The sequence below is a fragment of the Eptesicus fuscus genome, chromosome 4 (genome assembly GCF_027574615.1).
Source record: "Eptesicus fuscus isolate TK198812 chromosome 4, DD_ASM_mEF_20220401, whole genome shotgun sequence".
Lineage (NCBI taxonomy): Eukaryota > Metazoa > Chordata > Mammalia > Chiroptera > Vespertilionidae > Eptesicus > Eptesicus fuscus.
The window spans coordinates 64,223,843-64,241,316 of NC_072476.1; the positions used below are offsets into that span (position 1 = coordinate 64,223,843).

The following is a 17,474-nucleotide window of genomic DNA, read 5'->3' on the forward strand; positions in this document are numbered from 1 at the left end:
TAATAAACATTTTTATAAAATGTAACAAATGTTTTCTTCTAATTCCAAAACCAGAACTAACTGATAATTGTAGAGTGTCACTTAGAAGCAATTACAAAATAATCAGCTGTTAGTCTGTGTCTGTTTATTTTTTCATTTTGGCTAAATCTTATTCCTTAAAAACGAATAGTAATTATTATATTTAATATCTTATTGAAACACTCCAACTCTTAATATAAACCTTGACAAATTTCTAATTACTTTCTTAAGTTAGCCATGAATAAGCCTAAGTTTCTAAATTTGTGGCCAGTGAAACCTATTTTACTGTGTCAATAAGTAAAATTCAGGTACTAAATAGGTCATTCACTGTAGGTAGATTCATGAAATGACCAAGATCCTGGACAATTAACACTACACAAAATTAATTTTATGAAATATGTTTTTAAAGAATTAAGCATCAAGTGTATGGTCATTTGAATATACAGTAAACCTTACTGTATTTTTTATTCTGTACTCTCTACAAAACATCCTCTTAGGAAAAACTAGACTTGGAAATAATAAAAAATTCAGAAAACAAAGACTGGATCTTTTAAATGTAATTTTTCTTAGAAAAAAAAGATTCTGCAAAATGTCAGTGATTGAATGTGTTTTTAATGTTTGAGCACAGCATGTTGCAATAAAACAAATGTCAACCATCTCACTTAGGTAACACTTTACAAATTTAGGACTCTTGAGAGAGGACAAAATACTGGGATTGCTAAGGGTAAAGTGTGCTGTTCTGCTGCCTTCAGCCTTGCTCCTTTTGATCTGCGTCTGTCATCCGTAGGTGGTCTGATGGGTGGAGACCTCACATCCGGTGCAGGCACCAGTGCAGGTGAGTGGAGACTTCCGTACTGCTGTGTATATCATTGTTCAGGGTTCCTTTACTGGGAGATTTGCAGGAAGTAAGTCTTGAACCAAGTAAAGTTGAGAGATCTGTGAGAGGCATGGAAAAATGGCCCCAAGAATTTCTAAAGCACTTTTCTGAACGGGAGTGGCTGGATAGTCATTTAGAAGAAGAATGTTTATTAACTAGAACTGACCTTACTGAAACTTCAGCTAGTCAATGTAAAGAACTAGTCAATGTAGAATCGATTTAATTCTAAATACCATGTCTAGACATGAGTGCCTATACCCATCCTTGCCATTTGAGGTCTCAGTTAATCATTTCACGTTCAATGTGACTCACTTACTACCCAGAGAAGTACCAAACTCCTCTACATTTCTAAAAGAGAATACAAAAAGAAAAGGAGGGGTGGGATTACAATCATTTAACAGTAATTTCATAAACTAAAACCATATTTGGTGTTAAAATGAGGTCTTGGAGAATGTAAATATAGTGCAGACCCCAAAAAAGCACTTTAATATATTTAAGCTTAATATCATCTTTCAGTATGGCCTGTTGTATCATAGTGACATCCCTCCAGAGTTTCATGTTAATTCATATCACTGTGATTATTCAGATATTGATGGCATTATCAATTCAGAGGCAAAACAGCAAACAATATGTTTTAATGCTAACTGCAGTTTACTATTGGCATAACAAGTAACCAGGTTAATTCCTGCAAGCTGGAACATGCTATACATTTAAAATAGTAGGAGACAGGCATGAATGACACAAGGTTATGTTTGAAATGTCAAAAAATTCAAGTTTATTGGAATATCCATGGACAGCTTAATTAAAATATTTTGCCAGGATCCAATATAATAGCCTGCTAATTATAAGAAAGAAGATAAAGAAAATTGGCATATGAAAACATTTTTACAGATATATCCATTTGGGGGTAATGTTTCTCACTTCTGATGTTGGCTCTTCCCTATTTCAGTGAGTAATGAAGAAAAAGTATTAGAAGTATACAGTGAATTATAAAGCAGAGTCAATGGCACGCCTTCCTATTTTATCTTTCTTTTAAAAATTAAAATCAAATTAATAAGTAGACTTAATGTACTATTTTGCTGTATATTGAAATATGTTCATTTTTCCCCTCAAAAATTACTTTGTAGCTTGTTGCCTCAACATTGCAGAACCAGATCCAAGCCAGACCAATGTCTCTTGGATTTAAGTCTCTGGCAATCACTATGGTTAGCAAGAATGGTGGGGACTAAGCGTTGGGTTGTCACAAATACCAAGAAAAAATAATATCAGGAAAATGCTTTAGATGTTATGGTATTTTATCCAGTATCTTGCTGCATCCATTTGCTTGCTCTTATGGGAACAGGCAATAGTGGCAATGAAAGTTATTAGAAGTAGTAAAAAACACGTGGAGTGGGGGGAATGAGTTACTCAGCTTTGATGGAAGTGGCCTCTTATTACTGCTTAACAGCTAGAATGCATTAGAATCCTATATTGAAGATAAGAAGTGCTTGGTTGTTCAATTATGCTGTCATTGTCAATTGCCTGACAGTCCGCTAAGTTTAATGGCACTCCAGGGACGGAGAAGGTACTCAATCTCGTAAGCATAAAAGTTAGCCACATAGAGGTTGTACGTCATTGAACTAAAAAAGTCTTACAAGCTTAGCAAATTCATCCCTCCTATTTCAGGATGCCTCCCATAGGCATGAGAATCTTCAATTTCAAAAATAGCTAAGAAAACAGAAAGGAGAACGCTCAATTGTTCCACCCCCATGCTAATAAGTATTATATTTTGATGATCGTATCTTGTAGCCATGAGTATATCATTTTCACAGTTCCTGTATAGTTGTGAAAGAATTGCTTCCCCACTTTCTTAAAAATAGAGGAAGAAGCCCTTTCTAACGCTGGCTCCACGGAACACCTGTTGTAGATGCCAATTAGCCTTGAGCTTAGCTGTCATGTCCTGCTCACAGGCACAGCCGTCTTCCCTTCTTTCTCATGCTGGACAGTATCATATGTCAAAGCTGAATATATCTGTGCTGATGTCAGAGAATCACACAACACCGGGGGAAACAAGGCCAGCCAGAATGTCTCTACATTTTCAGAAAAGAAAACTGAAACAAAATGGCCAAAAGATACCTTCCACGTGTTGAATACCGTCATTGAAATACAAGGCCTCAGATAAAGTGAGAAACTCTGAGGCCAAGTGGCAAGGCTGCAATTAAGTTCAATAATTTTCCGTCTTTTTAATTTTTTTTTCAAAATCAAATCATCTGAACTTGCAAAAAGGATAGTCTTGAGAGGGAAGGAAGTAAATTTAACACTTACTGTGTGCCTATGAATACCAAAAGGCCCAAGAGATAGCAGACATTTACATTGCTCTTCCTGGGTGCTTTACGAAAAGTAACTCATTTATTCTCATAACAGTCCTTTCCAACAGATGTTCTTGTGATGCCCTTCCATAAGACAGTGGGGCTGAGGCACAGAGAGGTTAAGTACTTGGCCAAGGTGGAGCCCAGGCAGTCTGTCTTCAGAGCCCAGGCTCCTAGCCAGCTGCGTTGTGTTTCCACTTTCCAAACTGTGCTGAGGCTGCTTGCCTTCACGTATGCATTCCTAGCACTCCTGCTTCAGGCTCCTGAGCACTCCTCCTCATCCCTCAGAATTCAGTTCAGCCATTTAGGAAACCCTTTTCTGTCTCTCCCAGAAGGAATTATGCACCTCTCCTCTATTCTCCCGTGGCAGCCTGTACCTGCCTACTTATCTCATTGCATTGTAATTGCAAAGTCTGGGCACATTTCTCTCTCCTGGACACTCAACACTCAGGGCAAATTGTCTCTCATTCAGTTTGTAATTCCAGCTTGAAACATAAAAGATAGCACATGGCAGATATTCAGTAAACGTTTGTTAGCTGAATAAAGGAAATTTTGATCTGATAGACGTAAATTTTTAATAGTGTTGACATAAAAAACAATAATAATATTTCAAAGAAATTATGTAACTTTAAATAAAAAAAGATATGCCCTCTATTTTTAATTCAAAAAATAATGTATTCTTCTGATACTGTATACAATGAATAATGAATTAATTACTTGATTAAATGGCTGAGCACCATTGGCCAATAAAAATTACTAACTTCTCTAACATACTTAATAGAAAACCCATAGAGCTAATATATAGCAGTAAATGAAATGTGGGTTGGTATCTCAGACCATCGTAAATCACCTCTTAAAATAATGAACCTCTTATCACTTGAAGCAGTTTCAAAGATAAAGACAAGTGGAAATAAAGAAGGAACAGGATGGGGTTGTACTCTTGCTATAAGAGAAATATACAGCAAGTCATTATAATACATTAGTAATAGTGACATTTCTAGGTTTCAGTTGACAGTTATTCATCCACTACTTAATCCTTTTCTCTCAACAACCAAAATGAAAAGTCACTGCTTTTAAAATTGCATTTTGTCATATCTCTGCACATTAAAGCTTTTAACATGCTAATCTTAGTGGTTATTGATGATTGTAAGATCAAACTCAGTTGAGTTTTCATCATCATTAGATTTAATAGAAATAACCATTAGAACAGCAGTGTCTTGTATTGGATTATTCACTGTCCTATTAATACCCTTTGTTTTGACTTTGAAAACATGGTTTCTTTTTATTGAGTAGAAAGTACAAGTATACTCAAGGATTTACTGATTGGTGATTGAGACTGGAGAGAGAGAGAGAGAGAGAGAGAGAGAGAGAGAGAGAGAGAGAAAACCTTTAGGAATCACTGAAGTTTTAAAAGAATTTTATAATCTACATAGCTATTTGACAATAAGGCAAAGGAGATTTATGTATATTGGTTAATAATTTTAATTGGCATTTATTGTAAATTAGATATAATTTTATATAAAAAGAAACTAACAGCTGTTATTTTGATTGTCAATTGTTTACTATTTTATGCATTTGGTTGTCAAGCATTGTCACTTCCAGAATGCTTAATTTATATCACTGAATACATGGAGACTTGGTGGCAGTGAACGGCTGCGAATAAGTCACTGAGCAGTGAATAAGGAGACCTGGCTTCCAGACTCTGAAAACACTCCATCTAGCAAGACCTTAGATTTAGAACCTTTGCATTTAGTACTTACATTGGAGATAAAACACAAATATCTATAGTGTCCATTTATAAACAACGTGTTATGATCATATAATAAAACTTTAACTACATGGCTTCTTTTGAAATTCATTTAGCATTGAAAAAGAAATGTTTATTGTGTTATAAAATGGAACTAAGTGAGGAGACGAAAAGGTCATACAATGTTTATTATTCTTTACCAGTACCATTGTTTTTCAAGTTTTTGTTTTTGAGAATACTTATCAAAAATTTCTCAGCTGACTCTCTTATTAGCCAAAAGACTTCTCTGAAATTCTTAGTAATTTAAAATATCAGTGAAGTGGTTAAAAATTTAGAAGGATTTGCTTTAACAAGTTTGCATTTTTGTTGCCTAACAAAACACAAATTCAGGTTACAATATTCACGAAAGGGAGAGGGATACCATTTAATTGCTCTCAAATAAAAAACTACTTTTGTTATGATAGAAATATATTTTATATTACTTTTGAAATATTATTAAGCAGCATGTGAAAAAATCTAAATTAATAATTGTATTCTTGTTTTGAAAGTATTCTATTAGTTTGATTTGTTCTGAAAAAAAAAAAAAATTCTGAGTTCATTTGCAGTTTTACCTTGGGAGTGCACCCAAAACACAAATAAAGATCCAACAGCATTACTTTGTTAGTATCTCTGAAATTAAGTAACAAAGATATTTTTAACACAACCAAGGTTATCTAAATTTATTAAGGGTGAAAAAAACAACAACACTTAGTCTTCTGGTTGGATGATGTACAGCATGAGCCACTGCCAAGAAAATGTGTCCACCTTCCATATTCAAGACCTAAAAAATTACAAATAAAGAGTACCTTCACACCATTCTCTAGGGGCCGATGTTGAAGTAAGAGAGGCAGCCTAAGTAAAGACAAATGAAAATGTTACAGGCTAAGTCAGGGTACCGTAAAGTCTGCTTTCAAACATTTTGTTTTGACTTCATTCTTAAGACGTTTGATTTCTATAGGGAAATTTTTTTTTCTAGTTATAACTTCCTAGAGTGCTTTAACAGATTTTAGAGTCCTTTGTAAAACATGATTTCTGACCTCACGAATTGTATCATTGTTATCCCCTACCGCCCTGTTACATTCAGTAATGCAATGTGAAAATTGATCTCTTCACTCATATTTCATTGCTTTAACCTAGGGATGTGGCTGAAAGTAAATCTTTGATGATTTTTAGTATCAAGTCAGGCAGGTAATATTTTCTCCTAAATTATTAGTTTTACTCAAATTTTCTTTTTCTCTTAGCAGTCTTGTTTTTTGTACACTATTGATATCTCTCTTCCCTGTTTTTGAGATCACCATAAGGCTTTATTTGGAGATAATATAGAAAGAAAAGCTCTTCTCAGAATCATCAGTGATTTGAAATTGTGCATCAACAGACAGCAGATGCTGAAGGAGAGATGTGGTTAAAAAACCCCTCTTTTGGAAATCAATTTTTTACCTACCAGGGACTTTTCAGGACTTCAAGGCTGTCGGCCAAGAGTATAATTTGCTGTTTTTAAATAAAACTTTGCCAGTCACTTAAATTTTACAGTTAGACTTACATAGTATGTTTCATTTGAATTTCAATTCAAAGCCTTATAGTCATGATACAGTCTCATATTTGAAAGATCAAATCAAATATATTTGGTTTAAAGTAAACTAAAGAAAATTATTGTACCAAAACCTTGGATAAACAATTTCAATTTTTAAACTACAGATGTGTCACTAGGTAGATTTATTAAGGTGGGGGGAAAAAAACACCTAGTCTTCTGGTTGGTTATTATTGCTCCATTTTAATTGTTTTAACCGAACTTAATATTAACTTGTTTTAACCTCCTTTCACAATTTTGTTTACCTTAGACTCCACTTACAACCTGCACTAACAGTAAAGGACTAATTATGTTGTATTTATAGTGTGTGGGGAAGGGGAGCCCTGCTCTATTAATAAAGATTATCATAGTGATAATAGCAAATCCAAATCTATGTTCAATTTACAAATTAAAATACATTAATTTACATGACAATCATGAAAAAGGAACCTTTAGTTGAATATTAAGCAACTCAAAGAAAACTATGAAATCATGGACTAAAAATTTTGCTCAAGCAGTATTTTGGGGAAATATTCCAGAAGCAGATATTGAGAATAATAAGATAATCAAGGAAAATATGTGATATCTGGGTTATTTTAGGGATGACATTATTGCCCTTGGGAAGTCTGTGAATTCCCGTTTTGCAGGATTGTTGTGAAACTTAAATGAGATAACCAATGCATCGCACCTAGCAGTGTCTGCCCCAGAGCAAGTGCGTGTTAATATGTTAGCTATGGTTAGCATTACAGTTATTTATATTTATGTTTCCTAAGCAAAAAAAATAAATAAATAAAGCTTAGTGGAATGCAGCTCCAGTAACATTTACTTACTGTGCAGGGCGCTAGTAGTTTCACAGAGAAGGCTGCTAGGCCCCTGCCCTCCAGGGTGGGGGTAAAGAGCGCACGTTAATAAAGCCGAGGCAGAGTGGGAGCGCCGCGCGGTGCCGTGCAACACATCTCACTTTGCACATTATGATCTTCTGATGAGTTTGCAGCAGAGTAACTGTTCAAACCACAAGTAATTATTCATTCTCTTCTGTCACGTTCTCTCTAATTTATACTGTCTCAATATTTTTGTTTATAAAAATGGCTGAAAGAATGAGCGATTGTGTCAATAATGGAGACACCCCCTCATTTTTAGCAAAGAGACAGCCCCAAAATCACAAGAAGTGAACAATTAAGTGAGTCATCAATCTATCATTCATCGTTAAGTGGAATTTTCTGAAGATAGTGAGGCTCAATATCATTTTTATGGTGCAATTAAAAACTATCCCTGCAGTAAATCAGTACTCGAAGCAGAACGATATTTTGAGTGCCCCTTCTGCACTGGAAACATCCGATTGTCAATCTCCTCCTTGTTTGCAAATGGAGGCTTTATTCGGAGAGAGAGGGAGAAATGTAAGGATGCATTCTCAATCCGAAGCATCTGGCTTTTGTCATAATGTGGTGGAAGCAGTCTGTGTTTGGGATTCAAATCAAAGCTCTCCTACTTACTGACAAGTCACAGAAGCTCCTGAACCTCAGTTTCCTCATCTGTCAAAAGTCGGGGTGATCATGCTTGACCCGCATGACTGTTAGGACACATGAGCAAGTGGCTTGCAGCAGAAACCTACTTTATGATATGGACTCTTGATCTTGGGAGAAACAACTCAGTAATAAGTAAAAATTCTTTACTTCTGCCTCACAATCCAGAGCTTATTGTATGTGCTGAATATTTGAAGTTCAGTATCTAGTTGGCAGATAGACTTAATTTCACAAACGATACTAAGCAAAAACAAACCAAGGACAAGTGGGGTAGATATGGGATCCATGAAGGTCTGATTCGGCTTCAGGGTGACATGGTCAAGCAGAAGAGATAAGTTTCTGTGTAGAATGTCTGCTGCCCTCTAACTGTTACAGCCAAAAATAGTCTTGGCTTTGGTGTATTCTTGGGGTATTTTTCTGAGAATACACCACAGAGGCTCTGAGGTTTCACAGGAGTCTCTTCATAGTCTAACATTATACATTATTATATTATTTCCCTAAGAAACCCCCAGATAGAGTGGAGCAATTTTATGTTTAAGAATCTGTAATCAGCAGTCTTTACCAGGATAAGAATCAGAAATCTGCTTTGCAAACCCCCATTCTGCAGGAGGCATATTGAAATTTTCATCATTCCCAGATTTCTGACCTCCAGATGTTTTGTGGTTGCCTTTTCCCTTAGAGCTATCCCATGAAAAAGGTCTCCTTTTCTCTAAAAACAAAAAATAAATAAAAATTAAAAAATAAACTATGATTCACAACAGCTGAATAACTTATAGTTCCTAGTGCTTTTTTTTCCCCCTGAATCCTTACCCAAAGATATATTTATTGATTTTTATTAGTGAGAGAAGAAAGAGGAGAGAGAGAGAGAGAGAGAGAGAAAAGAGAGAGAGAGAGAGACAGAGAGAAACATCGATGTGAGAGAGAACCCTCAGAGGGTTGCTCCTGTTTGAGCCCTAACTGGGGATCAAACTTGAAACCTAGGTATGTGCCCTTTGTACATGTGTATGTGTACAGGGTGATGCTCCAACCAACTGAGCCACCCAGCCAGGGCCTAGCTCTTTCAACAGGGTTTCAAACATTCTGGGCAAAGTATATGTATGACTGAAGTTTAGAAGTTCATAATATTTTTCCACTAAAACTATTGTGTCACTTCCAGTAGAGTAGTGGGTTGTGTGAACAAGTCTACTATATAATTTAAAAGAATTTTCTATGAAAGTATGTATGTTTATTTGAGATACAAAAGAATTGTTGTGTTTATTTATTTTTTTAATCTTTATTATTGAAAGTATTACATATGCCCTCCTTTTCCCCCATTAACCTCTTTTAACCCACCTCCACTCCCCTCCCCAGGCCTTCACCACTCTATTGTCTGTCCTGATAATAGAAAGTAACTTACCTTAAAACCTTTAAAAAGTCAAATGTAAAATTAATTGGTGGTAGTGAGCATTATTATGTATGTGGCATCTCCGGTTTAACAAGACAGTACACTGTGTAAATGTTTTCAAAATTGTTCTAATGGGAAAAAAACCAAACACCTAGTTTGGTAAAACATTTTGATGAAGTACAAGCAGAAAATCAATACATCAGAGGTTCAACTATAAGTTCAGTTTAATCTGACCAGTTTTCCTGTGGCAGTTTGCTTCAAATTCTAAAAATTGAGATACCATTAACAAATTCCTGAACAAATTAAATTTTATACCCCTATATATAATTAGAAATTGTTTTCCAGATAACAACTAATAGCGGATACTATGAAATACTGGGCATTTCAGTATCATTTTAAGTGGTTTGATGGAGGCTTGTATCTTAAATTGACAATAGGTGGGTGAACATCTTTACCCTATATTACAGGAGAGATTATTGACTATGATATTATAAAATTTACTTTTAAAAGCATATTTAATTATCCACTTGAATAGCACATCGAAAGTTCAACAGCTGCTTTTGACATTTCGTGTAGCTAAACCCAATATTTCCTGTTTGTAAATATTTATTTATTCAGAGGGAGAGCAGAAATATGGCTTAGAACATCACCATCCTGTGCCTCTTTATACAGGGGTGGGCAAAAGTAGGTTTACTGTGCCATTGTGACATTCTTTTGAGATAATAAATCTATTGTAATGATCATACCCTGCGTGTATTTTTTCATACGAGCAACTCTACTCCTACTTCTGCCCAGCCCGTGTAAGCTCAGCATCTTCTGAACCAGAACAGTGGTTATGATGGCCGCGTTGGCCACGTAAGGTCTCTCTCGAGCTTCCACATCACCTCTGGCTCAGGAGAACCTTTGAGTCACAATGTCCCTGGCCTCACACTTCATCTGCTCCCAGTTTCTTTGTATTCCTGCATTTTAGAATGAGATTTGACACAAACGGGTTTTCAGAATCTCAGAGCGTGACTGATTCTCAAGGAGCCGGGACAGTGTTGTCCTTCAGAGTGTGGACTCCGAACACACTGCTGGGTTCAGATCACACTCCCACAGTAGATAGCTGTTTGGCATTGGGCAAGGGACTGGACCTCTCTGTTCCTCATTTTTCTCATTATGTAATCCAAGGAACCTATTAGTACTTCATAGGATTGTTGTTGTGAGGATTTAGAGGTGTTTTGTATCCACATATAATAGCAAACACTCATACAGCAGTAACTAGATGCCTGGTGCTATTCTGGGTACTTAATGTGTATGTTTTGTGTTGTTACTAGTATTGCTAAATAACACTATATAAAGGCTTTGCTGTTATTAATATTGCATGGTCATGTTGGTGATGGCTGCCTCAGGCGAGTGTGTGGGAGTCTTTAATTCAGATTACTTTTATGCTTCTCTCTCACTAATGAAATCATCACTTAGCATTGAGAAAAGTAAGGCTCAGTATGGTTGAAGGAGCTCTGATGAAGACCTCATGACTAGAACTTGGATTTATCTACTTTATCTTTTCCTTTTGTTCTTGACTCCCCTCTGCCTGGTAAATCTTCCCATCTCTGCTGCCGCAGTCAGACCTCATTCCGCCTGTGTTCCATAGCAGGTGCGTCCTAACCGGTTTCCCCAGCGGCACCCTGTCCCCCTTTAATCTATCCTGTCCACTGTCAGGATTGTTATTTTCCTCACATACAGAGGTAAGGATGTCACTCACCATGCACAAACGGAGTTTGGCTGCTCATTTTCTATAGTATAAAATGTAGTAGAAAGTCTATGGTATAAACTTATCATGATCTGAGAGGCTCGTGTTAGCCAAGCCTGGCCAGGAAGGGGGGGCGGGTCGGCACTGCATGATGTCCCGACTTTTTCATATTATATGGTTGCTAAGTAGTTTGTCTCGTTGGTATACTTGGTCATCGGTATGCTATCATCTAAAGAAGAAAATTTGCTCAAGTAGCATAAAGAGAAGAGTCTCTCCGTGTTTGAAATCAGCAAGTTACTCTACATTTTCCGTTGCTTTCTCACCTTCCTTCAGTAACTTAACTTTTTGTGCCATTCCTGGATAATTCTTAACCTTTCAGCATGTGCTGTGTATCATTTGTGAGCACTTGAAACACTTAAAGAACTAATACCCTACATGGTATCACTGCCTCTGCAGCAGGGTTTTGGAGGGGAGAGAGTCCCAGGTAGACTGAAATTGTCTGAAAGGCATCATGAAAGAGGTGGGACATTAGCTGATCCTTAAAAAATGAATTTGCATCAAACAGGAGGGTAAACACAGGTTGTGAGACTGCTAGAACAAACACTGAGGCTTTTTCAGAGGCCTTGTGCTTGGCCGTGACCACTGTAAATTAGGTTAGATAGATAGAGTGGGTCAGACCCAGGGCGCCAGCCCAGCAGTGTTCCGTATGATCTGAACAAGGAACATGATGGAAGCAGCACTTTACAAAGACTTCTCTGGGTGGATTGGGACTGTACATTAGATTTGATATCATCACACGTATGCACATAAGCTTACATGGGGTTATTGAAAGACCTAGTCAAATGGCGATGAAAGCCTAAACCAGGAGAGAGGCATTTTTGAAGGAAAATTAACAAGATATGGTATCTGATGGGTTGGAAGAGGGAGAAGGAATAGTCAAAATGACAGTTTGGGAGACTGAAAAAAATGATTGTGCCAATGAAAAATATTAGCCAGGATCCATAAGGACTAGTTTCTGTTTTGTGTGGATTCGTTTTATAAGCTTGTATTTGTAACTAAAAGTCCCAGAAAAGAAAAAAGAAAAAAAAAAGTAAAAAGACTCATAATGTCTACATATCCAAATAAGAGAAAATTTCAGAACTTTGGGCTCAAAGAAAGCTACATGCTCAATTGAGCTCTGTGAGACAAGCAAAATGTCCTCCTCAGGACAGCTTATGCCAGGAATATGTTCTTTGAATTTACAACTTCTTAAAATAGGAGTCAATAAAAAAAAAAAAAAAAAGGCAGCAAGTGTTTTCAAGTTAACCAGAGAGAAAAAAATTTTTTTCTCCTAACACCACATTTCAAGTTCTGTATATTTATACTAGTTTTAATGTGAGTGTTTAGAAACTTGTAAGCAATTGAGATAGATTCTTTTATCCTTCATGCAAATTATATTGTGAATGCTTAAATTGTTTTATGTTATGTGGAACAATATTTTTAATCAAATGAACTATAAAACAAACTTACTCCAAAGTTGGTCTGTTCTTCATTTTCTTATAATCTATAATCAGGAAATCCAGTCACTCATGCTTTATAATTTTTGTGCTTTTAAGTGGTTCAGGGAATATGACATCTGCCTGCAGTCACATCTAAATTGATAATTGTTCAGGCAGAGGGTCATTTTAAAACATGGCATGAAGGAAGGTTGCATCTGCATATTAGAAGGTTATTGAGAGGAGGTGCTCCCCACCTCCCTGACCCCTAACTTTGAACTAGCCCATTCTCTTTAGTGAATGTAGCTCATGCTAGGACAACAGCCTCAACTTGGGCCACAGCCCTCTGAGTGAGGAGGAGGCCGCGGTTTCCGAGCTGGTTTAAATGCAGGCTCCTCTTAGCAGCAAACCGCACGCATGTATTCATCATTGATTTTGAAATGATAGGTTTCTATATCACTGGTTTAGGATCCACAGTCTTGCATTCCTGAATCTATATTATGCCAGAATAACAACTTGGTGGCTGGAAACAGAAATGGTTATTATACGGCTCCAAAATGCTGGCTGGCACAATATGCTAAAAAGAGTAGAAATTCGCCAGGCAAAAGCCGAATTTATTTGTTCTTAAAAATAACTTTATGCTCTAAAAATATGAATTTAAGAAGTGTCATCGCGGTTCAAAATATTTCACATTCAATATGTGAACACCTTAAAATAAGAGTAATCTTCTGAAATGGCATAATTTCTAAATAACAGGAAATATTCTAAGAGGAAAATAGAATGCTTTTCAAAAAAAATTTTTTAAGATATGAGGCATTTATTGGATTAAAAACTAAAATGTATGTTTAGTTAGGGTGTTGTTGTTCTTTTCCCTACTGCTGGCCCACATTTTGTTTGAAATGTGAGCTAAAAGATGTAGGCTTTGTTGGAATTTCTCAGCGTTTACTGTAGAAAATGTTTGTTGTTTTTTTTAAAATAAAAAACACACAACCTTTTCTCAGAGGCTCCGTGAAGCATTTCCATTTTCAAACACTGGCCCAGTGTTCATCATATCACAGGACAACACATTTCATGAAGTGGTTTTACTTCCTTTTAGCAAAATAACTCCTCCATGCAAACCAGTATCAGCGTCTACCAAGCCGGGGTTTTAGTTTCTTCTGATCTAGTCAAGCTTCACTGCACTGCTTAACTGACTCCCCCCACCCCCCTTCTTTTGAAATTACCCAGCTAATTTTCCATTTGATTGTTTGTTTAAACCAGGTCTCACACAGACTTAATAGATAAGTGGCGTATGTATTTGATATCTCAGTGTGGACTTCAGCTGACAGGAAAGCAGTGTAGATTTTGTCTTGGTTTTCTCATTCTCTTTTTATCCAATAGAATCTATTAATTAAAATGAAAGTCCTAACATGTTCCCAATAATGATTCAGTAAAACACGTTAAATATAAAATTCCTCTGAGCATTCCATTTTATAAAGCATTTCTCTGTGAACAGACTTTTTGTAATTCTCCTGGTGATAAAAGGTAAATGTGTTTGTTTCGTATAACAAGTTTTGCCACAGAAAGCTGTCCAAATTCACTTTAAAAGAAAATTTTGGCTTGGGACATATTTAGCAGGCTTTAGAAAATTTAGCTAAATTTCTTGAAGTTTATTATAGAAGAGTAATTTACATTCAAAGTCAACCAATATTTTTTAAACAACTACTGTGTAACTCAGAGCAAGTTTAAAGGGTATTTCGTTTATTTTGGGTTTTCTTTTTCTTCAGGAAGGATTTTATGCATAATCCAATTGACAGATTTAATCTTGTAGTTATTTGTTATATATTCAGCCTGTTTGTTCATGCATAAAATGAGATAGGTAACTGAATGGATATGAAGAACAATTGTGCTCTACGCAGCGTGCCTCCAATAGAATCTAATTCACCATATGTTCCCATATATACCTCCTGAAATATACCTGTGCTTTGCCTTCCCAGTTCTTGGTCACCTCTAGCTCAGACTATCACAGTAGTTTCCAGACTGGTCCACACTTCCAGGCCTTCCTGATTACAGGATATCTCAATGCCAGTACATCTTTCTGTCCACTGAGTGGTCTGAGTTCCCTCTGCTCCACAACCTTCATAGCTCTGCATTTCCACCATCTAAACCCAAGACCTGTTAGCTTGGAATTCAAGGTCTCCACAGTCCAACCTTCAAGTCCATCCAGAGACCCCATCATTCCTCTTCTTTCATGGTTTCCCTGCTAACCAGGTGTGACCCTGGCTGCTCTGGAAATTCCCACCTTGGCCCTGGCCCAGGGCCCAATCACAAGCCCAGCGTATTTTACTATCTCTTCTCTTTTTTCAAGACCCACACCAATTCCTGCCTCTTACATGAAACTTTATTGGTTAATCTCTTCCCTCAGTAACACTTAACCTGGATTGCTCTGTGGGCCCCTCACCCCAGGCTGTTTATAAGTTTTGCACATGCCTGTGCTGAATTATCACAGGGAAACAGCAGGGCCTTTGAGGACTGGGGCCTGGTCATTGCATCCCCACTGGGTAGACACCGTGTCTATCATTTGTCCCGGGGTCATAGATATTTGTGTTTTACTGGAAATATAATGGTGACAATAGCAAGGAGGTTGACTGTCTCCTTTAGAGAGCTGCAGAAAACAATGGCGGTCTAGTTTCCAGAAAGGATTGTTGCATCAGGTCGTTGATTCTCTTCTGCGACCAGAGGTGGTGGAGGAAGCCAGCAGATGACTTTCTGCCTGTGCTCTGGTGGCACTGACTCCCTCCCCAGCTCCTCCTGTCACAGGCCGGATGTCTGAATTATGAGAAATGGATTCCTGAAGATATCCATGTTCTATAAGTAGGGGTTAACCATCAGACCTAAAAAACCCTTTTGGTGTTCGCATTAGATGGCTGTCCCTATGCTTTGGAGAATCCGTGTTTCAGTGGAGACATCGTCCCTTCATTTTAGTTCCTGAGAAGGAGTCCTGGTTTTGGAAGTTCTGTGTGAGCAGGGGAGCCAGCCTTCGGGGTCGTACACTGCAGAGGACACAGAAGAAAACCAGGGGGAGAAATCCTTCACAGAAAAGGGGAACTGAACAGCAAGCTGTGTGAGAGGCGGCTCCTCTGGCATGCCCTAGAAATTATAGTCTTGCTGTATGCCCTTTCTTCGTTTAAGGACACACAGACACACAAAATAAAACCCAAATCATTGAACTGAAAGAGTGAGTCACTCCAGCCAGACCTCTGCCGAGCCAGTCAATTCAAGTTCAGGACCAATTCTGGGCTTTTCTTAGACCTTGCATGACTGTCTGACTTTATTCCAGAATTTTTTTTACTAGAAAAAACACACACGTATATGTTGATTTCTGAGCAAGTTTATGTATATTGGCTCTCTTCTCAATTAAAAGTTTGTACTCTTCCTTCAAAGGAATAGTAAATAACTGATTCGGTTACTCTCCATACGGAGGTTACGTCAGTCATCCTGTAGATTTCCATTGTATGTTATTGTATGTCTTAGGCTGTTACCCTTTTATTCTTAATCTCACCTAATATATTCTCTAGACACATATCGGAGTCTGCATTTCTCCCTGAGCAGTTTCCTTGTTTTGTGTTAACAGGGAATGGGTATGGCAACCCCCGAAACTCACCAGGTCTGCTGGTCTCACCTGGGAACTTGAACAAGAATATGCAAGCAAAGTCTCCTCCCCCCATGAATTTAGGGATGAATAACCGTAAACCAGATCTCCGAGTTCTTATCCCACCAGGCAGCAAGAATACGATGCCATCCGTGGTAATGAAAAACTACACTTTCAATAAATATCAATAATGTTTTGTCTATGCATTGCTATTTTTGCATTTGTCTAACTTTATGAATCACTTAAGTGCTTTCACGAAATGAATACATTAGTGCTATTGCTGGAGTCCTATTTGTATTTAGCTATTATTTCTGGTAACTGGTTCTCATTCCCTTTTCCACATAAAAAAGAACCGACATCCTAGTGAACTCCACTATAGGACTGGTGTTCTGGGGCAAAGAAAACATTGCCTTTTAAAGCCTTCAGTTTATAATTAGAAAAAATAATAATTACCTATTCTACTTTGGGGACATATGGTTTGACCAATGGTAGAATCAAACTCACAGAATGAGGTATTTCATAACAGATTTTTATAATATTGAACTATTTTTGTCCTCAAGGTAATGGCAATGAAAAATCTTTTTTATAATTTCTAAATGAAATTTCTCCTGTTAAATGGCAATTCTCCTCTTGGGTATATTGCAGCGATAATGTTCAGTGTATCATATGCCTATGCGCTGCCTCAGTTCATCTTCCCATATCTGTGCTTCATGCAAATAGTTACCCCTCAAAAGCAAATTGTTTTAAAATCCTCAGCATTCTGAGAACAAGGTTATATTTCACAAAATAAAAATGAAAAAAGTTGTGGTACTTGTAAGAATTAAGAAGTGAATGAGAAACAGAAATGTAAATAATATCCCGGACTCTGCCGTCTTTCTTTTAACTGGGTCTGCAGGGCTAAGCTAAGATGAAGATAATATGGTGGGACCAAATTCAGCAACAAAGAGACTTACATCAGTGTTCACCAAATGAACTTTTCTTAAAAGTGAGAACAAGATTCAGTAGACAATTTTAGATCATTCTACAAACACGTGTGTTTTTTTTCTTTCTGTGCTCTGTGGCAAGCTTCAGGGTAGAACAGTCCTGCAAGCTGATTAGTTTATTATGGCACAGTGCAGATTAATTTTGAATAT

The 17,474-nt window shown here is 37.0% G+C and overlaps 1 protein-coding gene across 17 annotated transcripts in view; it reads left to right on the forward strand.

Moving 5' to 3' along the window:
- The window catches only part of MEF2C (myocyte enhancer factor 2C), a 163,015-nt gene that overhangs the window by 133,019 nt on the left and 12,522 nt on the right, over positions 1-17,474 (forward strand). For all 17 annotated transcript variants that reach the window (XM_054715072.1, XM_054715084.1, XM_054715071.1 and 14 more), the window contains 2 exons: positions 806-853; positions 16,324-16,496. In XM_054715072.1, coding sequence (XP_054571047.1) covers positions 806-853; positions 16,324-16,496 — 221 coding nt within the window. The remainder of the gene's footprint in view (positions 1-805; positions 854-16,323; positions 16,497-17,474) is intronic.